Source organism: Nomascus leucogenys, chromosome 10 (genome assembly GCF_006542625.1).
Source record: "Nomascus leucogenys isolate Asia chromosome 10, Asia_NLE_v1, whole genome shotgun sequence".
In the NCBI taxonomy this organism is placed as follows: Eukaryota; Metazoa; Chordata; class Mammalia; order Primates; family Hylobatidae; genus Nomascus; species Nomascus leucogenys.
In genome coordinates, this window is record NC_044390.1 from 17087712 (window position 1) to 17113253 (window position 25542).

Consider the following 25542-nt stretch of genomic DNA (forward strand, 5'->3'; position numbering starts at 1 on the left):
AATTCTACCCACAGAATCACGCAATATCTTGGGGCTTAACCCATCTTAGTGGTCATCTCCTCCAAGGTCAGTTTAAGATTTCTCTTTCACACAAGGACATTTTCTGCTCTTTCAGCTCACATTTTCTCTCCCTTGTATCATTTGATCAGGTGAAATTGGCATCACATCTACTCTGTGCTGAGTGTTTTGCTTGATGCTGGGGCTTGGTGGTCAGCAATACTAACATTGCACCTGCTATATGGACCCTATCTTTTAGTTTATTATCTTGTGACTTCTATGGAATTTGTCCAGAGGCTATTCATCTTGGGTACATGATCATATATTGCTTACATAGAGCTTAATATTTTAAGTGTTATATATTTGTCTCAAAGTATTCTTGTGAGGAATAATTAAAATACAAAAAATATGAGTTGTGGTGTGCATATAATAACATCAGATACCACCATTATTATTTTGTTGTTGTGTTCTCTTTTACTATATTTTGACTATCTACAGAGCAAGGTTGAAATCTTTTACTCCTGTGTATCTCCTCACCATTCTTTAGACAATCCAATGCATATAGTCGCTCCTCAAAAAATAGTTATGAATAAACATTTAACTCTTGGCAAAAATGCTAGATTTCCAAATCTTGAAGGAGCCCATCTTATTAGATTCCTGTGGTTTTCACTAATAGTAAAAGTCCCATTATTATAAGGACACTAAAGAATAGCATGTCACCTGAGGGCATGGGTGCAACAGGCCTCATGAAAAGACTGGAACCAGGATTGGAAACTATCAGTTTTTCCTTCTCCATCTCTGAATCTCTGTTTCTCTGCCTCATTCTATTTGTGCAGATTTTTTCTCCTTTGTTCCAGTCACTTGGTAGAATGTAACTGCCCAAGAGCTGCCAGATTTACATATTTCAATTTCAGCCCCACTCAGAGACTAATTATCAGTTTCTAATGATCAATACCAATTTTGGGGAGGAACTTTCTGATTGGCCCATCCAAGTCAGGTGTCTACCATCATCCAACCAACTGTGGCTACAGGGAAAGTTCACTGTTTGTAAGCATGGATTCTGAGGCTCCACTCCTATGATGTGGCATTCTGTTTATAAAAATAGACGTCAGCCAAATAGACACTTGTAGTCAACTATTTATCTGCCTCGATCTCCCATGTAATAAGAAAGTATTTATTTAAAATGAATAAGCATAAAATGTTAGTTGAATGAATAAAATATGACATTAAATGCTATTTTAAGTAGTTCTTTTGTATACTGTACTACAGCACAGGGGCCCGTCTTCCTAATAAGTGATTATATTAAGATGCTGTTCAGATTATCTAGGCCATTATTGTCTGATAGAAATACAATAGAAGCCACATTCATAATCTTAATTGTCTGGTAGCCACACTAAAAAAAAAATTAATAAAAATAAGCAGCTGAAATTAAGTATAATGAAATTTAGCCGCATGTATCCAAAATACTGTCATTTTACCTTAAAATCAATCTAAAAATTATTAATGAAATGTTTTATATGTTTCATATTATTCAAAATCCACAGTGTGTTTTACACCTGCAACATATTACAGTTCATACACTAAATTTTCATTAGAAATAGTTATTCCATATTTAGATTTTTTAATAAAATTTACCATTGAGAAGATAGTCACATTTCTGTGTTTTCCAAACATACTTAAAAGTTTTCCAGCCTCTAAATAGGGTGATATTATTGACTTTTCAATTTAAAGAAATTATAGTTAAATGAAAATTTTAGCTCTGCAGACACGTTTAATGCATTTTGAGTGAGAGGAGCTGCAGATAGACAGTGGGATTCCCATATTGGCCAGCACTGATTAGACAGGCCCCTTTATTTTACAGATGGAGAAACTGAAGCCCTGAATAGATTTGCCTGAAATCACAAAGTGAATTGACAGAGTTGGGACTAAAAACTGGGCCTCTAGTTCATCATTGATGCCCTCACTCCCCAAACCCCTGTGCTGTTCCTTCACTGTTCTATTTTAGGGCTGGCCTAGAGGCCATTTATAGGTCTGCCCTGGGAAATAACACATATTTAGAGTGCTTTGGTTGATTACCATCTTAATCAGATTGAGATTTCTACATCACTTTAATTCAAACAAGAAATGCAAAGTTAGATGCCTAAAGTGAACACTGAAGACCCAAATTAATTGTTTAGGGAGAGGACTAAAATAAATCATTACAAAACCCAGCTAATCCAAAGAGAAGTTAAGATTTCGGAGACTACACTGGCAACATGAACATGCAATATTTTGCAAAATGCTTTTATAGGAAACTTTTAAATTTGCCTGCCCATGGAATGTTTGAGAGTAGAATGTCAGCTTTCTAGCCACAACGATAAAAACCAAAAGAACAGTAAATAAAGTCCACAAATGGCAATTGTCATGATTCCTCAGAGAAATTTACCTTCATTGGTATGACTCTGGATTAATTGAAATGAAACAGAACAAACCATTTCTATTCCAAAGAGATTTCTTAATTGAGCCTAAGAATCGTGTCTGGTCCAGACGTGAGACCACATGGGTCATAGTGAATTCAGCAGAAAAAAACACTTCAGTTTTATGTGCTTTCACTATTCTCATGGCTACTAGAACAAAATGAGTGATCGAGAGTCCTGGTTTCTCGTGTTTCTGTGTAAATTTGTTATGTAACCTGGAAGGAGACACTTCACTACTCTAGGTCTTGATTTTCCCATTTATGCAATTGGTGAGACTGGTCCTCAGTATTCCTTCTAGGTCTGAAATTCTGGTGATTCTGATGATATGGCTCTAGATTTTGATTGCTCATCCCAGAGGTAGATGCTGAAAGCACAAACAGAAAGGTACGCTTTGTGTCCTAGGCATGCATATGTCTAATTCCAGCAAGAGTGAAGTTTGACACGAATTAAAGAAAGTAAAACAAAAACAAACTGGGTGGTAATGCTGGTATTTAGATTAATCAGATTAGAAGGCTGGGTGAATACTACTTGTGAATATTCTTAGAAGCATCATCATTTATGAGCCAGGCTTTTCTCTCTGAGAATCTCTAATTGGTATTTCACCAACTCCTGTGAAAAGAACGCCCTCCCTGGGTAGATACTAGCTTTAGGCCCTATAAGAAAGAACATAGATATCTCTCTGTGAATAGCTACCACATGGAAAGTAGTGTAAAGTGCCTCAGTGAAGAAGTGTTATAGAATTATTTTGTCTACTTTCAGCTTCTGAATTCATAAATCTTACCATGACTGCTCTTAAAGACTGTCTGTGGGGCGGGTGCGGTGGCTCACGCCTGTAATCCCAGCACTTTGGGAGGCCGAGATGGGTGGATCACCTGGGGTGACCCTAGCCAACATGGTGAAATCCCGTCTCTACTAAAAAACAAAAGTTAGCTGGGTGTGGGGGCAGATGCCTGTAATCCCAACTACTCGGGAGGCTGAAGCAGGAGAATCGCTTGAACCCAGGAGGCAGAGGTTGCAGTGAGCTGAGATCACGCCATTGCACTCCAGCGTGGGTGACAAGAGCAAGACTGTCTCAAAAAAAAAAAGACTGTCTGTGCATCTAATACCAATGTGGAATAATGTGTCAAATTATTTCACCTCATAAACCAGCACAGTTTCTTGAATGAGGCAGGAGATGGAGAGGAGAAAGCATGCCAGAATTAGCAAATCCCCAGGATGATTTTAAAATACATGGTTTATTTCAGCCAGTTTCTCAAATTTACTGGTTCTGGAACTACAGAGATTCTGTATCACATATTTTGTGGAATTAATATATTACCTTTTAAAACTTTATGCTTAGTCTTAGAATGTGCATATATTTCTGTTGTTGGTCTTTGGAAACAGTCATATTCCTAGTTATGTTTAGAATACTTTTAATTTTATTCATTTTAAATTATATATTTTATTTAATCATTTAGTGAGATCATGATTTGGTGTTCATGGTACTTTAAAATTCCTAAGGAAGTTCACAGTTTTTAACTGAATTGTCAGTGGTAGTGAGATGCTAGCAGTCCAAGGATATTGATTCAATATCATTGAGTCAGTTTGGATTCTAGAATAATACATGTTATAAGTACATAGGGATAGAAAGCACATGTTTTTGGTAGTCCTAACTAGAGCTGCTATAATTAACCAAGAAAACATAAGACAGAAGCTATCAAGAAAGAAGGTAAGAAATTGAGAGAATGGAGTCAAGAAAAAAATTTTTACACTCAAAGCAGAATCTATATGTTTCTTCTTTTGGAAACTATACATACAGGTGAATAAAGCATCAAATTACTGTACATGCACATCAGGAATTTAAAAGCCATCATTTGTGTCACCTTTGACATCCTGTATGACTGTCAATTTTCTTAATCCTTTATATTTTCTAGTGAGAGAACATTATATCTTACTTTCTTCTAATGAATATCATTGAGTAAATATTTATATAAAACTATTTAACTTAAAATATCTCTGAAAAATAAGAAACAGTGATAATATCATTTATTAAGGCAAAGGAAAAAGTACATTTGTAAATTTGACAATCTGTAATCATTTATTTCATAATCATAATCATGGAGGAATTGAAAAACAGAAAGATGTGCTATCACCTCACAAATGAAATACTTAGTTCATTGTGTTTTATTCTCCTTGCAAATCATTGACGATATTTAATTAAAAATGACAAAATTGCTAGACATTCCAGTCAAAACTAGTTTCCTCTCTTACAAGTAGGCAGATCAAAACTGACTGACATTTAATATTATTTGTTTACCTTCATTTTATCTTTAATAAACTCAAGAATCTTTAAAAGCCAATATATACATGGTTAAGTTACTGAAAAATAGAACTTTGAATTTATGATTCAGCCTTTTCCAAAGAAACAATAGCACAAGCAAAAATAAAAAATGAATGAAACATGATTGCAAGCGTTTTAGAAATACACAATTTTTCAGCTGCGTAGGCACATAGTTTATATCAACTATCAACAAATTGTTCATGACTTTAGAAGGGCAAACATTAGAGTAGGATTAGATTGTGGAATTTCCATGGTTTAACTCTAAGAAAGCACAGGGTCGGGGTTGGAAATTTTACTGGAAAGAGTTGATTGTTTAGACTGTTGATTTAGGTATGTGAAAATGGGAGGAGGTAGGGTAATAGCTAGGTAGGGTAATAGGAACTAGAATATAAAATGTAAACATAGAGTTCGGTTGAAAACAGTGATCAACAGAAGTGGCAGTAAGCACCCCAGAATTCCCCAGCTTAAAAATAAGAAACAAATCAACAAAATATTTTCTACTTTAACCTCAAAAAAAAAGCAAAATGAACAAAGTACCCATTCATATAAGACAACTACCACAGAAACTAAAGGAATGTCTTAATTCAAAACAAGGAATTTGATTTTGGTTCTTACTTGCCAGAGATCGTAGGCAAGCATATTCATAAAGTAAGGAAATAGATTCCTAAGAGATTAATACCTGGAATTTCATTGTTAGAAAAATTTGCACAATTTCAACGGAATGAATTGGTGAAAGCTACTCTATCACATAAATACTATTCAAATAGCATTTACAGTGTATGCTGTGTTCCATATCCTAGGAAATCTGTTCATTGTTGATAGGGCTGATGGTCTATAAGGAATTATCACTCTCTAAAAGGAGAGAAACTTGCAGAGCAATTCAGCATCCAAGGAAAGACTGACAGCTTTGAAAGAGACCTGATAATGATGCAAGTAGGAACTTGCATGTGCTTGAAGTAAGCATTGATTTAACAAAACAAAGACTCTATTCTGCACATACTTTGGAAACACATATTCTTTGAGAACTTGGTTTTGACGAGTTGAAATGGCCACTTGAACTAAATTCCCATGTTGAGATTTGTTTGTCCTTCTTATCTGAAGCCAGAGCCAACAATCCTAAAAGTTTTGAGTGACGTTTAATGGTTCCAGGAATTGGGGCTTACCTATCTGCAGATAAACCTGTTTCCTTTTTGGCTGTATTATATTAAGTAAAACTGTTCTGTTAAATGAATATAAAGTGGTCCCTTCTATACTTTATAATAAATAAATGACTTGAGCCAGATGCATTGACTCACGCCTCTAATCCCAGCACTTTAGAATGCTGAGGAGGGAGGATTGCTTGAGGCCAGGAGTTCAAGAGCAGCCTGGGCAACAAAGCAAGACCCCATTTATATAAAAAAAAATAAAAATTAGCCAGACTTGGTAGCATGTGCCTTGTAGTGCCAGCTACTTGGGAGGCTGAAGTGGGAAGATCACTTGGGCCCAGGAATTCAACATTGCAGTGAACCATGATTGCACCCCTGCACTATAGCCCAGGACTCAGAGAGAGAGCCTGTCTCTGTAAAAAATTAAAGTATAAATAAATAAATAAAAGGCTTGACTTTTCCCACAGAGATATTCTATTGGTAAATAGAGAAATAAAGCTTAGTAGTTTGATTTATTTTCCATGACATCAATTACTCTGAGTACAATATTTTTGTTACAAGTTGTATTAAATTATTTGTGCTTTTAATGAGCCAATTCAATGTTAGTTATTTCTAATAATAATGTTATTTTTGTCACTGCACCATTTCAGCAGAGTTCAAACTACATCAGCGTTTCCACTTAAAAGATCTTTATAAGAGAAAAGATAACACGTTAAAATCATATAAAGTATGCAAACTTACAACCTCCTCCTCCTGTTACAAGAGTCCCTCCTCCTCCTGTTACAAGAGTCCCTCCTCCTCCTGTCACACTAGTCCCTTCTCTTCCTGTTACAATAGCCCCTGTCCTCCTATTACAATATTTTAAGTACTGTAATATTAATTTTAAAAATCTGGCCAGGCATGGTGATTCATGCTTGTAATCCCAGCACATTGGGAAGCTGAGACGGGCGGATCATTTGAGGTCAGGAAGTTTGAGACAGCCTGGCCAACACGGTGAAACCTCCTGTCTACTAAAAATAAAAAAGTAGCCAGGCGTGGTGGCAGGCACCTGTAATCCGAGCTACTCGGAGGCTGAGGCAGGAGAACCACTTGAGTAACTAAAACGATAGCTTTGAAGAGTACTCTGAGTTTTATGGCACTTATTAAAATAGCTGTTTTGTCTCCTTTTTCATATCTTGCAGCCAAGTCATTGTTGGATAAGCGAGATGGTAGTACAATTGTCAGACAGCTTGACTGATCTTCTGGACAAGTTTTCAAATATTTCTGAAGGTTTGAGTAATTATTCCATCATAGACAAACTTGTGAATATAGTGGATGACCTTGTGGAGTGCGTGAAAGAAAACTCATCTAAGGTAACTTTGTGTTCATTGGGATTATTTTTCATTACCCTTCTCTAAAAACCCATGCTTCTTGGTGCTGTTGGGGAAAATGAGGCACCTTTATTTATGATATTTTGATTGTATAAACTTCAAATTTAAAAATCTTGTTCAGATGAGCAAAGAAAACAAGTATTTGCAGTTATACTGCAATATTGAAGTGCACATTCAGACTTAAATGTTGTCATCTAATATAAAAATAAAACTTACTTACATTACAATGCAAAATCAGTCCTGCCTTTATCTTTATTTTTCAAAAGTGAAGTCCTCGAAACCTTTCTATTAAGTTACAAGTGTTCATTTAAATGGAAAATTGTCTGTAATAAACACATATCCTTTTATCCATAATGTAATCACCCCATATGTCACAACAAAGGAATACATTTTGGCTCCTCAAAGTCATTGGATAACTGATCATCACCAACTTCAGGATATGGGCATGACATATGGAATAGGCAATGTACTCCAGAAAATAAGAGTGAAGTATTGGAATTTAAATTCTGGCTCTGTCACTAATGAGTTTTGTGAGCATAACTTCTTTGTACCTCACTTTATCTTTAAAATGGGGACAATGCCAGAATTCATCTAACAGGGTCGACATTAGGTGATTTGTCATGAGTACTTTAACACCCTACCTAGCAAAACAAATATTAATAAAATTTGACGTTTTTTCATCACACTGTGTCTATAGCAGAATCATGCTTAGGAGACCTGATTTGGTATACAGTTCAAATGGCCAAAGGTTAGCTTAGGAGACTTCTATAAGTTTAAATTCAAAGTTTTAAGCAGGATTCTGTACCTTAATACCTAAATGCTTTTTCCTGTGTCCCATCTAAATTCCAGCTACTCTGTAAGACCCAACTTCAATCCCATTTGTGCTCTCCTATTTTATAATTATTACCATACTAACAATCCAGTCACTACCTTTGATCTTTGTATTGTTTTATTTTCTAATTTCCAAAGTCAGAATGTAGTGTTAACCACTGTTTCATATTACTACCACATATAGTGTGCCGATGGCATTCAAAAGAAGTAGAGATCACAAAAAGTAGAGTGTATCACACAAGGTGTCACAAAGGAAATAACATGTGCATTAGAGCCTTAAAGATGAGTTAGGTAAATGAGTTAGGTCAATGGTGATGTTGGGAAGAACACTGCAAACAACAAAGAATGTGCATTTACTAATCATGACACTTTGGTGGGAACCCAGGAGATTACCGATGATATTTCTCAGTTGTTTTGGAGATTAAGTTAATGTATATAAAGCTCTTAGAATAGTCCATAGTGAGTAACAGATAGTTGTTTATTTTTGTTACCTACTTTTCTTTATAATCCATTATGTATCCCTACAACATAGCTTTGATTTGCTTTGGGGAATTTTATATTAATTTTATATCAATTAATCATACCATTTTTATTATTTTGGGACTTGCCTCTTTCACTCAGCTTTAGGTTTAGAAGATGTATCCACTTTAAAGCATATAGCTGTAGTTAACCTTCTCTTGAATTGAACTCCACTAATTCAATATATCACTAGTTATTAAGCCACTCTCTTTTGGTTGACATAAGTGATACAGATATTGCTGCAAAAAAACTTTTTTATATGTCTGATGGTATATATGTGCAATAGTTTCAGTAGGTTATTTACCTGAGAATGGAATTTCTGAGTCACAGGATGGGCACATGTCTAACTTTACTGGATAATATCAAATGTACCAACTTACATTATCTCAGCAGTATATAAGAGTTGCCTTGCCGATATTTAGTATCTTCTGACTTTCTAATTTTTGGATATTAGAGCATGCATTATGTAGAGGTTTTTTTTTTTCTAAAGACTGGAAGTTCTTGTAACAGAGGAGTCTTTTTAAAATAAACCCTCATATTTTTAATGAGCATCTCTAAAGAAAAATAACCCCAGCTTGTTTTTAAGGTTATTTGTTTTATTTTATTTTTTGCCATGATGTTGTGTTCACTGCCCCAGATTCAACTTGTGATCCCACTGGGATCACTACCCTACGTTACCAATCTGAATTACATACATTAAAACAGCCATCTAAAAATGCTAGTTGTAAGAGTCTAAATACTTGAATCTTTGAGGGACATATTTATAGTCTATTATCTTCACCTCAGTTAAGTCTAAAGACTATTTGAAAAATGTAATCCTATTTTTTCTTCTAGGATCTAAAAAAATCATTCAAGAGCCCAGAACCCAGGCTGTTTACTCCTGAAGAATTCTTTAGAATTTTTAATAGATCCATCGATGCCTTCAAGGACTTTGTAGTGGCATCTGAAACTAGTGATTGCGTGGTTTCTTCAACATTAAGTCCTGAGAAAGGTGAGACATGTAAGCATTTCCAGTTCAAATGTAAACAACAAACTTAAATCTTCCCTATGTAGTAAGAATCTACCTCTGAGTTTAGCTGTAGCAAGATACGTGCAAGTACGTCTAATAAAAAAGCAGGTATCAATAGCACAGAAGAAACTAATGATTGTAGATTTGTTGGTTTCCAACCCAAAGCAATATTCATCAGTTTCAAATTAGTGAGCTGTTTGTGAGTAAACAATATATGAGATAGCCACTCATACCTTTTCTCATCTAATATTTTCCAGTAATTACAATTATATTATTCTGTACCTCCAGTCTACTTAATGTTTTTCTCAAATTTTTTTCTTAAGGATCTAACTCTAAGTCACAAATTCCGATCCTCCCCAGTTACTCTATATTAAGACTCTTTTTTCGCTTCACTGGGTCCCTATAATACAAACCTGGATTCATTGCTTTCTTTTTTTAATGAGAAATTACCATCAATGTGTCATTATTTGTATTTACTAACATATTTATTCAGTAAGTATTTGTTCTACAAGGTGATATTGGTGAATTTCTTAGTAAAATAGAATAGTAGGACCCAGTATGAAATAAATAGGATCTGAATACTCTAGACTTGGGAAACAGACCTGGCAAGTAATCTGGTATTGCACTTCACCTTTCAGGGACTCTATAACTCATACAAATCACCATATAACACTGACACATTATTGCTTTCTATTTAGATTCCAGAGTCAGTGTCACAAAACCATTTATGTTACCCCCTGTTGCAGCCAGCTCCCTTAGGAATGACAGCAGTAGCAGTAATAGTAAGTACATATATCTGATTTAATGCATGCATGGCTCCAATTAGCACCTATAGGAGTATTGCATGGGCTTTCAAGGAAACTTCTACATTTGTTACTATTGATACTGTTCTGTTACTGTTATTCCTTTTATGGTCTTCCTGAGACTTGTAGAATTAAATTTCCCTAGAGCTGGAGATAATGTTTAGAGAATTAGGCCAATAAATTTTCTGTTGAGGTTATTTTAAATAAGACATAAAATTAATTTTAGAAACATGATTTATGCCTTTTGTTGAATCATTAACATATATTCTGTGTGGAATGTGTCTGACAAAAATGGAAGTTTAAAATTAAGTGTATAAATGCTGGTTGTATAGAATTCCAAAGATATTTTCAGATTTGTGTATATCAGTATATACTATTGCGCATTTGGAAATTTGATGATTTTGTTATTTTACTACAGAATTATATGCTTGATGAGAATAGGCTTATTTTTCTGAAATTTCTGTCCTCTTTGGCCAAGAACCCAGTTTTCTTTGAAAATCCAGGCAAAGGTCATTATAAAGTTTATTGTATTTACTAAATACTCTCTAGCCTCATGGAAGGTGCAGGAAGAAAAAAAGCCATCTTGTGATCTAAGCTAAAAAAGTCATCTCTTAAGACTTATAAATGGGGCACTGTCATTTGTTCAGGGACTTAGAAGACCTATCTGTGAAAAGAAGTAAGCAACTTATTACTAATTCGTAATTGCTTGTTACAATGCAGAACATTTAAAAAAAAAACCTCTAAAATACAATTTACTTATTTTGGAATTTTTTGCCACCAACACCTGACCTGAAGTGATTTGAGGCTATTTATAGTCTTTATTTATCTTTCTAAAAGTGAATATATATTTTACTAATGAAATATTAATGTATTTGATTACAGAATGCTACCCAGGATTCACTGGGGATAGCATATGTTATACATTATGTGCAGGACAGAATCTTCTGAAACCTAAAATTCTAAATTACATAGCATATCAGTTCTAAAATGTGTCAAAAAGGGACTAGAGCCCTGTTTGTGTGTTAGTCAATTAAGGGCTTTCTTACTAACTATGGATTTTATTAACATTTTCAAAGGAGCAACTTTTGTCTTCTTAAATTCTCTGCTTGTATTTCATTGATTTCTAATCTTTATTATTTCCTTCCATTTGCTTTGTGTTTCATTTACTCCACTTTTTCTAGCTTTTCAAAGTGGAAAAATTAGATCATTGATTTTAAATTATTTTTGCTAATTACAAGCACTTAAAGGTATAAATTTTCTTATATACACTGCTTTAGCTGCACCTCACACATTTTTGTGTTGTGATTTTATTATTTTTTTCCAAATATTTGTTAACTGTGATTTCTTCTTTGATTCATGGATAATATAAAAGTGCATTGTTTGATGTCAAAAAGTTTGAGATTTTCCTATATATCTTATTGTTACTAGTCTATGAATTTTGTTGTCAGAAAACATACTCTATAATTTTTTTGAAATGTACTGAAACTATTTTATGTATGTTATTTAACTGTTGAATGCAGCACTCAAATTTGGCCAAAATGGTTGATAGTGTTGTTTATATCTTCCCTTCCTTATTAAACTTTTTGTCTAATTTTTATTAATTATTGAGAAAAGGGAATTGAAAATATTTACTTTTGATTGTGAATTTGTATGGTTTTCCTTTTGGTTTTGGGTTTTTTGCTTCATATATTTTGAAGCTTTATTATTATGGGCTTATACATTGATTATTGTTAGATCTTCCCTGTTTAATTGACCTTTTAATCTTACTGAAATATCCCTCATTATCTCTGATAGTGCTTTTTGTCTTGAAGATTATTTTATCTGATATTAGAGCAAATCTTTCTTATGCTTACTGTTTTTCATGGTATATGTTTGGCTTTCCTTTATTTTCAGTTATTGTCTATATTTTTAAAGTACATCTCTGGTAGACAACATACACTTGGGCTTCACTATTTTATTTAGTGCATCTCTGATTGTTAATTAGAGTGCTTCATCCATTTCTATGTAATAAATCATTGGTATAGTTGGATTTTAATCCCCCATTTTCTTACTTGTTTTTTATCTGTCCCATTTGTGTATTGACCTTCTGTTCCTTATTTCTAGCCCTTTTTTTGGGTTAATTATTTTTTTCTAGTGTTTAATTTTAATTACTGTTGGCTTTTCAACAGCACCCTTTTGCATTATTTTGTGAATTAAAGTATGCACTTTAACTTGTAATATTCTACTTAGAGTTACTATTGTAGCACTTGAGAAAAAAATACAAGAACCTTGAAACAGGATAGTTTTATTTACCCATACCCATCTTGCGTGTCATCATTGACATATATTAACGTATCTACATCAGGTATAAATTTCACAATACAGTCTACAATACACAATGCAGTTCAATTATTGCTTTGAACTGTCATACATATTTTAAAGTAAAAGAAGAAGAAATATATTGTCTTTTAGATTAACCTGCATATTTATTATTTCCTGTACCCTTCATTCCCTCTTGTCAGTCCAAGTTTCCATTTGGTATTAATTTCCTTCAGGCTGAAAAACATTCTTTAGCATCTCTTATAATACAGATCTGCTGGCAACAAATTCTTTTTTCTTTTTAATTGGAAAATATCTTTGTTTTGTCTTCCATGTAGCAGGTACTTTTTACTAGGATATTGAAGTCTGGGTAAACAGGATTTTTTTTTCTTTTAGTCTTTTAAAAATATCACTTTTGTGTTCCTGCAGTTATTGCTTCTGAAAAAAATAAAAAAGGTAGCCACCATTTGTCTTATTTTTTCCCTGTATGTACTGGGTCATTTCTTCCTCTGCCTTCTTTCAAAGTGTTCTCCTTTTTAACAGTTAAACTAGAATATGCCTATGAGTGGTTTTCTTTGTATTTATCTTTCTTGAGATTTGTCAAGCTTTTGGATCTATATATTTGTTTTCCCTCAAATTTAGGGAAAAAATAGCCATACATTTTTCAAATGTTTTAATCCATTTTATCTGTCCTCTCATTCTGAGATACTACTTGCATATGTGTTAGCAGATTGCTAGTGTGTCATAGGTCACAGAAGTTTTGTTCATTTATTTATCCTCTTTTCTGTCTGTTCTTCTGAGTAATTTCTACTTGTCTGCTTTCAAGTTCATTGACCTTTTCTTCTGCCATCTCTGATCTGCTGAATTTTTCATCCAGTGAATTATTTTATTTATAAATTTATATTTTGTGTTCTAGAATGTCCAGTTAATTGTTTAATGTATTTTATATTTCTCTGCTGGAATTTTCCATCTGCATACTCACTGTGAAAAAAAAATTCTCTTTTGTCACTTAAACATAATTATAATAGCTTCTCTAAAGTTCATGTCTCCAAATTTCAACACATAGGTCATCTCAGAGTTGATGTCTATTGACTTCTTCCTCTCTGATTAGGGGTCACATTTCCTTTTAAATGGTTAGTGATTGTTTAATATATGCTGGATATTACGAATTCTATGCTGTTGAATATCTTTCAGATTCTATAGCGTTTCTTTAGAGGCTATTGAATTGTGTTTTGGTAGGAGGTTCGAATACTAGCAGATGAGGTTTATCTTTTCTCCCAGCCGTGTTTTTAAACTTTCTTGGGTACAAGGAAAAGTAGCCTTATTGCTAAGGCATGGAATATCTGAGATATCTGTAAAGTGCTCAGAAAATCTCTCTAATATTGCTTGTCTTAACAATTTTGTCGCCATTGTTCTGTGACTGCTAGGGCCTCTACTAAGATTGTAGCTTCCCACGAGTTTGGTGTTTGGTTATTTTTTTTTTTATTATTTTATTTTTTGGTCAGGTTTTGTGACTTCTCTACTAGTGCATATACAGCTTATTATTGGACCAGTAACTTAAGGAGATTCATCTAGAGATTTCTGATGCTCCTTCTTTGCACAGCTCCCTTCTTCCAAATAACCTAGATCTAGAAACTCCAGCTGCATCAGCAGCCCTTAACTTCAATCTCTGACTCCCTAGCTTAGTGAGGCCATTGGTCCTTGCTTGGACTCTGTCTTCCACACCTCAATCTGGAAGTGCACCCCAGACAGGAGAGCTGAAAGCCAGAAAGCCAGGGCAAACATGAGCCTCACTTAGTGTGGATTCCCTGTCTCGTGAATTACACATTTGTGCTGCTGTTCGTTAATTTCTGAAAAGACTTGCCTCATAATTTGTCCAGAATTATAATTACTTAGGTTGGAAAGGCTAGTCTGCTACCATCGTGTTTGGAAACAAAAGTCTTTCCTACTAATTTTAAAAGACAAACTAAATATAAAATACCTATTCAATCCCATGCCTCTGAATCTGAGATTACTTTTTAAATTGCAAGATGAATGGAGAGCCTTCTTTTTTGTTCACTGTTTCTTTTTTCTTCCTTTTTAAAAAATTTTGAGTCTTGCATTGTCAGCAACCTTTAGCTAGGTGATGTCACTCATGAATATGCCACTTAGATACCTATGCACAAGACAAGGTTTTGTGGTGCTCACATTGTAAGAGAAACAGACGTAAATAAAATACTCATAGTACAGTATACAATATGTATCATAATAGAATTATGCAAATGTTTTTAGTTGTAGCACAAAGGGGGTAAGACTGTCTTTTGAGCGAAGGGTTAGGGAAATTTGAAGAAAGCATGCTAGTTTTCAGGGATAACTCAAAAGCTGGCCATGTCAGAGGACCAGGGCATATGAAAACTTATTACAGAGATGTGAGTGTGTAAGGAAAAGTCATGGGATAATGGAATAACATACAAACCTACTAGTTATCCAAAGGGAATTATGTTTATAGCATAACAGTAATATCCTTTATGATAAGCAAAGAGAATGTTTGAAAGATGTTTTATGTTTGAGATTCTTGCAGACAGTACCTAAATGATAGAGAAAGAAATCCTGACTTTGACATTACCTTATACATTTTCTAGAAATAGTCTTGACCCAACCTTCCTGGACTCATATACCAGTCAAGTTAAACTCTGTTGACTCTTCGGTCAAATGGAAGATCATAATACCTCCTTCACAGAGTTTCTGTGAGTTTTAAGTGAGTTAGTACACGTGTGCTTGGAGACATAACTGATGTCTTGTAAGAGTTCATCATTAAGTACTAGAACAATGAGATGCAATAAGACTTTGGATCAGTAATTATATTGAACCTTTAGTGAGCTCTGGATCTGAATCAAGGAAGAATACTCATTTGCTTGTTTCATAAGCACCAAGATAACCATGTCACAGGCATGGTGTTCCTAAAAATGCTCACTCTAAAAAGAAGTTCAGCAAAATTATAGCACAATTCTTTGTGTTCTATATTTCTACAGATGTTGGTTATTATTAGTCAAATGAAACAAGTCAGTTCCCAAGATTTCTGGACAGTGGATAGTTTTGGCAATAAGGAGATACAATTAATATGGTAATAACCCAGGAATTTGAGATTACTCAAATCCTGCCCAGATGAGCTTCCTCTCCACACAGATTCTCTGCAGGCTATCTTTGCATAAAATCAAAACTTTGTTGTCAGCTTAAGTTTTGTCCCCAAATACCCTTCATTTGGGCCTTGAGGCGTATGATTCAAATCTCATTGATTCCTACTCGATAGCTGCAGTGGAAAGTATTCAAAGTCATTCCCTGGAGATATAAGCAAATCTCTTCTGATAAAGTTCTTTTTGTCTGCCTGCAAGAGGGACAGTAGTATCCCTGATGGACCAAAGGCCTGGTTCTTAAGCCCCACGCATGAACAAGTGAAATTAAAAAAGTGAGGTAACATTGACCTCTATAGGAGGTGGAGCTCAGTAACCTATGGGCGCTTCCCGCAACCCTCCCCTCCACTGCCGCCCCGCCATCCCGTCTTTGCTATTTCTCTCCCTCCCTTTCTCTTGCAGGAAGATTGCTGCTGTGTCTTAGTCAGATTCCAGGATCGTGTATTGGCTCACAGTCTTAGGGATGGAACTGTCAACATGGTAGTCACCGCACTCTCAGAGAGCAAGTCTGAGCTTTCTTTAGTGAGGTCTCCCACACAGCTTTGTTTGAAGCACCTTCCTTAGATGCTATCCTTCTGCCTGAGAAAGGTTTTAGGTAGCAAATTCCAGAATATCTCAGTCTTTAGTAAGCTGCTGTTTGCTTTTGAGTCTGGTCTTTCCTTTGGTCTGAGTGGTGAATTTCAAGACTTAGGTTTGGTCTTTGTATAGAACAGGAAGAACATGGTGTTTGGCTACTTTGATTCCAGGGCATCTGGCTGACCCAACGCAGATAATGGAGTTCTCCATAGCATCTTCCTAGCTCGTTAGAGTTTTCCATTGGATTTTAAGGACAAAATCTTAATTAATTTATTTGTTCTCTCTGTGTACATTGATTATGGCCTCTTAAGGAGGTAATTACTTAGTAAATCTATTGTAATTACATACCAGCAATCCCAATAGATAATGGGGGCTGCAGCAGATTGGCCTTCAAGGAGAACCACAAACAGCCAAATGATTTATTTACAAATAGTATTATTAAAATTCCTCAAATGGTGGAAATTGTTTGTAACCCTGAATCCATTTCATACAGAGAACACTTTTATAGATAGTAGTTAAATCCCAAACTAGTCCACGTAATCTTACATAATCCTTAAATAGCTCTGTTATTGTAATGATAGTACTTTAATTATACCAAATCCCATTTTATAACTCAGATTTATTTTTGTGAGAAAATTCACGTTGGGCTCCAACTTGAGATGGTAAAACATATCGCCCATGGGGCTATAGGATGTGGGGTGGGCCAGGAGGAGGAATCCTAAGGAAGAAATTCGTAGTTATGTGAATGGACGACCCTATTTCTGACAGCTCCCTACCTGGGGATCACCAGCACCTTATTGTTCATCCCTCACTGTCTCCTCCCCCAACACACACACAGGCACACACACACACACACACACACACACACACACACGTGAGCACACATGCATACATTCCATCATTAGGGTCTCCTTGGAAACATACCATTTATAGGATGAGGGAATTTCCTGCTCTCAGTTCACATACGGTAGAGGAATGGGCTGTTCCTGTCCTCACCATAGTATGTAAAATCTATTTCTGACTTACCAAGTTAAACTATGAATTAATTTTTCCCTATAAGATGTTGATACACACATAGTAGATCCATTATTTTATATTATGTACTCTAGGTACTTTGTATGTTAAATAGGTATAGGTATATAGAAAATTCTGTCAAAATAAGTTTCATGTTGGAAGAGACCCTTGTGGGAGATGTGTTTTGTTTATTTAATTCATGAATCATTCTGCTCCTTTTTTTTTTTAAAGACAGAGTCTTGCTCTGTTGCCCAGGCTGGAGTGCAGTGACATGATCTCGGCTCACTACGTCCTCTGCCTCCCGGGTTCATGCGATTCTCCTGCCTCAGCCTCCGGAGTAGCTGGGATTACAGGCATGCACCACCATACCCGGCTAATTTTTGTATTTTTAGTAGAGACGAGGTTTTGCCATGTTGGCTGGGTTGGTCTTGAACTCTGGACCTCAGGTGATCTACCTGACTCAGCTCCCAAAGTGCTGGGATTACAGGTGTGAGCCACCACATCCAACCTAAATTCATGAATCATTTTGCTTCTCATGGAAGAGCCAGGCAGGGTCAATAAAGGTGTCCCAAGCCAATTCCATATGTGTTCTTTCTTATTGAGTTTCTTATTTAGACTTAGTATGGGACAACACTAGTGCCTTCAACCATTCCCCTTAGTGTTAGTCTTAAGCTTTCCAACATTAAAAGTCCACACTCTTAGTCCGTTGCATAGTGACATCCAATAAATGTGTATTGAAGATATGAATGTGGAAACAGCCATGATTCTAAGCATGAGATACCTAAAAATACTATAACCACAGTTCACATAAAATTATTTAATATTTTCAACAGTCCAAACATAGCTGAATGCATACAGATCTTGATCCAGGTTGTAAAATGTCATGTTTAAAATTTCTGAACAAGCTGTCAAGAGTGAGAAAGCAAAAAGGCTTTAGAAGATAAAGGCATGGGAGATAGATTTGCTTGATAGTATAAGTCATTTTCCCCCCAGAAATATATTAAGTCTGTGTTCCATATGTGTCAGAATTACCCAAGCCAGATCTCTTTCTGTCTCTGTGATTTTTTTCTTTTTTAATGCTTCATCTTTTGGAGACTACATGGACTTACATTGCCTTGCAAAAGCAATATTCAGCAGAAAAATCAATCTTTTGAATACTTTAAACAGATATAGGTCCAGAATGTGTTACAGAAACAGTTAAAAACAACCACAGCATAAGAGCAAAACTTCTAGAATGGATATGCTGTATTCATCACTGTGTTCTTTAAATTATAGGGAAGGCCAAAAATCCCCCTGGAGACTCCAGCCTACACTGGGCAGCCATGGCATTGCCAGCGTTGTTTTCTCTTATAATTGGCTTTGCTTTTGGAGCCTTATACTGGAAGGTAAGTGGTACCATTCCTTTTTTAAAAAATATGCTAGGTTTACATAAATTATTAATCTTTTTTTCTCAAGAAATGATCCTTTAAGAAAACAGTGAATTCTACCTTAGCTTATCATCTAAACAAAATTTAAATTTTATAAAGTTTCCTCTTTCTCATTATGTCTGGAGACAATCCCTCTAGCTGATAATTCACACTTAAGAATTAGGAACTGGTGTTAATAGCCTGAACTAAATATGAAAAGGAAGATCTGACAAAAATCATATGATATACTTAAAAGACAAATAGAAATGTCATTTGTATTATCTGCTATTTTGGATTTCTACTCTTTTGTTCTCTTCTTATTGAAGCCTGTCTAAAATTTTAAAATGTGCAAAAATCATTGTGACTCAGCTTCTTGAAATGTCTTTTGAATTTGATTAAATGTCAGCTTCTTTATTACTCTTTAGCCCCCAACATCCTAAAAATGTTGAGTTGATAGTACCATGCAGCTTTCATAATTTTTTATTACAAAAATATTTTGCATGCTACATGCTGAAAGAACTGTTATTGGAGTTATTGACATAAAAGATAAAAGTGGAGTCCACTTACCTCTTAAATATTAGACCATTAATTGATCATTTTACAGCATGTGTCTTTCTTCTTTTTCCAGAAGAGACAGCCAAGTCTTACAAGGGCAGTTGAAAATATACAAATTAATGAAGAGGATAATGAGATAAGGTATTTTATTTGCTAAATGTGTGCCCAATCAAGCATGGCATTGCCATTTCACACACTGTGTACCTGCCCATAATGTCTTTAAGAAGTCCTTCACTCATGACAGTAGCTCCTAACCAGTGAGTCCCAACTCTTTATCCGTGTTTCTGATGTCTCACTCTATCTTCAGTGCTGCATCTCCATTTACCTATAGAATACCTTCACACAATTGTCTTCATGACTCTTCTTAGGGTTTATAAAGGGGTTACCTCTGCTTTCTTATTTAAGTAATGCAGCAGAATCTTCTCAGACTCCTGGTTGTGGAGCTCTGGAGGCACATTTGCTCATGTTCTTTCTTTTCCACACTTTTATCAAAACATGCTGATTCAGCTCTTGGAGCCTCTTCCTAAGCTTAGTTCTTTTGGTAGGAAGCATTATCATCACTGACATCTTTATGATCTCATGAGTTGCTGCCACTGATCTTTTCTTTAGCCTTTCTAAACTCAACCTTTAGTCACACTCTTCTGTAAACCCTGGTTCATAGTGTGACTTCTTATTCAAAATACGTTCAGTGATTTTCTCTTGTATATTTTATATATCTTTTATTTTACTCTGGCTTTCAGAGCCCTTAACTATTCTCAACATACTTGTTGTTTTCTCTAAAGCCGAATACAAAATTTGCTGTAAGATGACTTTCCATTCACTGTAGCTGGCTCTTGTCATTCTTTCACCTTACCCTATACTGCCCAGCACTCATATGTTCCCTTACCTTTGATTATAATTTTCATTTGGTGTGTTGTCTTCTCTCATGTCATGTCTGTATGTATACACAGACACATATGAAATGCATATAGGCATGTTTGATATGTATATATACATATGCAGAGAAAGAAATGTTTTAACTACTTGGAAAGACTACCTTAAGACAAATGAAGTCTTCCCTCTTCCTTATAGTAATAATAAGGTAAGCTCCCCATTCAATTTTGCAATCTTCTGCTACTATATTTACAGAAAAGCTGCCTTTTACAATGCCCAGATCATGGTGTACCTCAGAATCTCTGACCAAGAGCAAATAAGTATTTTTTCTTATTGTTTTTCAGTATGTTGCAAGAGAAAGAGAGAGAGTTTCAAGAAGTGTAATTGTGGCTTGTATCAACACTGTTACTTTCGTACATTGGTAAGTTTTTTTTTCTTTCCTTTTTTTTCTTTTTTTTAAATTATACTTTAAGTTCTAGGGTACATGTGCACAATGTGCAGGTTTGTTACATATGTTTACATGTGCCATGTTGGTGTGCTGCACCCATTAACTCGTCATTTACATTAGGTATATCTCCTAATGCTATCCCTCCCCCCACCCCACGACAGGCCCCAGTGTGTGGTGTTCCCTACCCTGTGTCCAAGTGTTCTCATTGTTCAATTCCTGCCTATGAGTGAGAACACGCGGTGTTTGGTTTTCTGTCCTTGTGATTGTTTGCTCAGAATGATGGTTTCCAGCCTCAGTCATACATGTGCATGTGTCTTTATAGCAGCATGATTTATAATTTTATAATCCTTTCGGTGTATACCCAGTAATGGGATGCCTGGGTCAAATGGTATTTCTAGTTCTAGATCCTTGAGGAATCACCACACTGACTTCCACAATGGTTGAACTAGTTTACAGTCCCACCAACAGTGTAAAAGTGTTCCTATTTCTCCACATCTTCTGCAGCACCTGTTGTTTCCTGACTTCTTAATAATGGCCATTCTAACTGATGTGAGATGATATCTCGTTGTGGTTTTGATTTGCATTTCTCTGATGGCCAGTGATGATGAGCATTTTTTCATGTGTCTGTTGGCTGCATAAATATCTTCTTTTGAGAAGTGTCTGTTCATATCCTTCGCCCACTTTTTGATGGGGTTGTCTGACTTTTTCTTGTAAATTTATTAAGTTCTTTGTAGATTCTGGATATTAGTCCTTTGTCAGATGGGTAGATTGTAAAAATTTTAATTCAAACTGAAATATTTAGCAAGAACTATACAGCATATGAGATGCCAAAATTTAGAAACAAACTTCATTAGTAAGTCTTCTGTCAAGCAGATGTCAGTATGTTGGCTGAAGTTGTTACATAATTGAAATGTACATATCTAATTCATTGTGTATTCTCCAGTTTTGAAAGGTAAGCAGTGTTTGTCCTGACTGGTGGATTCATCTAGTGTGGGAGATGCACTAAAATTAACAGTTGTATGTTTACTTAGACTGTTTTTGAGGCCAGAAAATTAATTAGACAAGGGGAATATAGCAAATTAGGACTAAAATTAAGTATTACTAATAGAATAAAAATATATGGAATCAATTTTATTTAGGTGTGACCACTATAACGTGACTGTATCCCATGTGTTAGATGCTGAAACAAGAGAAAACCAGAATGTTTCCCTGCCATTTTAAGGAAAAAGAGAAAACGTCCAAATATCTTACAGTCAGGAGAGTAAGATTTTCCAGGTCAATTGCCACCTTCCACATGACTAGTAATAATTATGCATTATAATAGTTCAGAGCCCAGGATGCACTGAACATAAACGCATAGCAGACACGTGCTGTGATTGTGTGGGTCTGCGGAGGGATTGTGGGAGAAAGGAGAGTAAGACGTGGCTAGAAGGTACGGTATCATTATCTCCTGTCCCGTCTACTTTCTCTGCTTCCTTGCTGCAGATACTGTTGCAGGAAGACCCACAGCTGCATTAACTTAATTAGTATTGATTCATGCTGTCCCTCACTTTTGCTTCTGCTAATTGGCTGTTATTTTTGTTACTGGCATGGAATCCTGAGAGCATTTACCACAGTTGCATGTGAATATACTGTCCTCTTTCTAATTCCTCATTTCTTCTGTGCATTCCCTCATTGTCAAAGGATTATTTACTCTCCTCTTTATTACCTAGATAGTCTGTGGTGAGTTCCTTCTTTACCCTGCAAGTCACTGCTCTTCCAGCTTTAACTCCTGTCCCAGGTTCAGAGATTTGTCTCTAGACTTAATCTTCTTCAGTGGAGCTGAGTCATAAAGTATCTTGCCTCCTGTATGAGCTTACTTTTATGGTTATACAACATTTTTTTAACAACTCAAGATAACATGATATAATTATGTTGCACATTTCTCTAACACTGTAATACTTTATTCTACACACTCTGTCACTTTTACCTTCAATCATACTCTTGATTAACATGTTTTGTAGCATGAATAGCACCCTCTATTTTCTGCTGCCCATTCCCACTTCTTTCTAGGCTCATTCTTCCTGTCAAATAATGTAAATGGATAGACCCTTTGCTTGACACTTTTTATTTTCTGGAACAATATTTCCCAAGCTGAAACCATGCTTTTTCCTAGAAATTCATTTTTTTGCCTTTGAACCATAAGATGAGATTCAGTTTTCTTTTTTTTTTCCTTCCTTTTCTTCTTCTTCTTGACAGCCATTTCAGTTCTCTCAAGCAGCATTCACAAACCACACATTAAATGGTTAATTGAGTCTTAACTGCTCAAATGCTCAAGTAATATCCTCTGTTGTTTGGTTTGGGATTGCATTGCTGGGATCCGGTTTTGGCACACAGGTCTTTAATCATGTGGTTTTAATTATGACATTCGTCCCATGATATTTGGGAGTGGATTAGGATACAGAAACCCAGGCCACTTGTTTAGGAGGAAAAAAGATGGTATTTTAAAGCAACCATAGTCAAACAACTTATGCATGTGTTGAATAGTCAGTTAGCATTCCAAGACAAGAGCTAGGTCTTTCTGTTTCTTGCTGTACCCTCAACACCTAACTTGCTGCCTGTGCATTGTTGGCTCTCTATAAATGTTTGTTGAATGAGAGACTGAGTGAGTGACCCAGCCCTAAATGAAAGTTTAAGCAAATGGCAAAGAAGATTGTTCTTCTGAAGTAGGGTTTGTTTTTATCTTTTGTGTGAATGTGTGTGTTTAATTTATTGGGTTGGATTAATGAGACAGCAAGGTATGCATATCAAGAGGGAATATAATCACATGGGAAATTAACTAACAAATTATTTTTCTTAAGGTATGAATTATTACTCATGTATAAAATGAATCACATTAGCCAGGTTAAAGAAGCCAGAATTATCCAGAAAAAAACTCAGCTCATTTATTCAGTAGTCAATGGGAAATAGATGGCAGAATGAATGAAAACATGACTCATTCTCCTTCACAAAGTGCCTTACTCATCATCTCTGCAAAGCTCCACCAAGGCTCAGGTCACATACTGTCACCAACAAAAAGCGGACTTCCCAAATGAAAATAATCTCTATTTGTGGCCCTCTAAATAGATTTCATATGACACTTGGTAGGACATCACAGTCACTTAAATGAACATTTTGTGCCCTTTTCAAAACCATAAGCTCTTAGGGGGCAGGTTTTTTTTTCTTAATTTAATTTTGGAGCCCCACTAAACAATGTCACTTATACTGTGCACATATAAATGATTAATAACTATTTGTTGAATAAATTAATGGAAAGATGAATGAATATCTCAGAATTACAATAAGATGAGAGTAAAATATATGAAAATAAAAACAGAAATAAACTTGTATGTGTCTATGAGTACATAAGAATTCAAATGCTGAGGGAAAAGTAGGAAAAGAGGGAGAAAAGGACCAGTTCGTCATCAGAATCTGAAAACCCCAAAGTAAAAATGTGTGTATATCATTTGTAATCATCTATTGACTACCCATTATATGAAGTAAACCCTTACATTTGGCCTTCTACTAACAGAGATGGAAAACCCTCCAAGGAACTCTTAAGTCTAGTTCCTAGATAGGTGTGGAGTAGAGGGAAGGTCTGGGAGAACAAACTATGATGTGGTTGGAGAGAAAATCTTCTAAAAAATAAGAATAACTGTAGTAAAAAATACCAAGACAGAAATAAAATGTGGAGTTGCAATTATACATTTAAAAAATAGACATAGTTTGGATTATAATCATTTTCTTGGTTAGCAAGGAAGGGGAAAATATAAGGAATGACTCAGGTTTATGGCAAGGATTTCTCCCTGAAATGGAATTTTCACCAACTAAAACAAATTAAATCAAGACAAATATTGGAACACTGGAATAGAGAACATATGGACTAGTTCTCTGAAGGAAATAACCTATAATTGGAAAATGAAAAGAAGGAGGGCTTAATATCTTAAATACAAGGAACAAACGTGGAAGGAATGTATTGAACTAGAAACAGCAACAAAAAAAGTCGCACCTAGGAATAAATAGGCCAGGAGTGGTAGCTCATGCATGTAATCCCAGTACCTTGGGGGGCTGAGGTGGGAGGATCACTTGAGCCCAGGAGTTCAAGACCAGCCTGGGAAACATAGGTAGACCCCATCTCTACAAATAATTTAAAAATTGGGTGGGCATGGTGGTGTGCACCTGTGGTCTCAGCTACTCAGGAGGCTGAGGCAGGAGGATCGCCTGAGCCCGAGAGGTTGAGGCTGTAATAAGCCATGATCAAGCCACAGCATTCCAACCTGGGTGATGGAGCAGGCCTGGTCTCAAAATATAAAAATAAAAAATTAACTGAAGTTGTGTTTATTTGACACCGTGCATGAGAACAGCTATGTGAAAAGTTAAAAATTTACTTGGTCACATAGCTTATGCCAAAGATCCATAGTAGCATCCTACAAAACCTTTTTTCATATTGGGTTGTGTATAGCAAAGATTAAGATAAATAAATAAAACAGATAGATTACATTAAAAGCTTTATTTATGTTGATACATTACAGGAAACTTTTGCTCTTTACTCTTCCCACAAATGTGATTCCAACAAACTCTAGTAGGTGCATTGATGGATGCAAAGCTTAATATAACTTTGTTGTGTCCTCAAATTGTTTATAGCCTACAAAAGGAAATCAGACATATACATAATAACCAATTTTTAAAAGTGAACTAAAAGTTTACAGAGTTACTTTGATTAAAGTCCAGGCC

General features: G+C 35.4%; 1 protein-coding gene across 1 annotated transcript in view; it reads left to right on the top strand.

The window, feature by feature from the left end:
• Positions 1 to 25542, top strand: part of KITLG (KIT ligand) — an 87680-nt gene that overhangs the window by 54521 nt on the left and 7617 nt on the right. The window contains exons 4-9 of the mRNA XM_003259625.4: positions 7100 to 7270; positions 9473 to 9629; positions 10346 to 10429; positions 18784 to 18893; positions 19543 to 19610; positions 20687 to 20763. Of these exons, the coding sequence (XP_003259673.1) occupies positions 7100 to 7270; positions 9473 to 9629; positions 10346 to 10429; positions 18784 to 18893; positions 19543 to 19610; positions 20687 to 20726 (630 nt within the window). The 3' untranslated portion in view covers positions 20727 to 20763. The remainder of the gene's footprint in view (positions 1 to 7099; positions 7271 to 9472; positions 9630 to 10345; positions 10430 to 18783; positions 18894 to 19542; positions 19611 to 20686; positions 20764 to 25542) is intronic.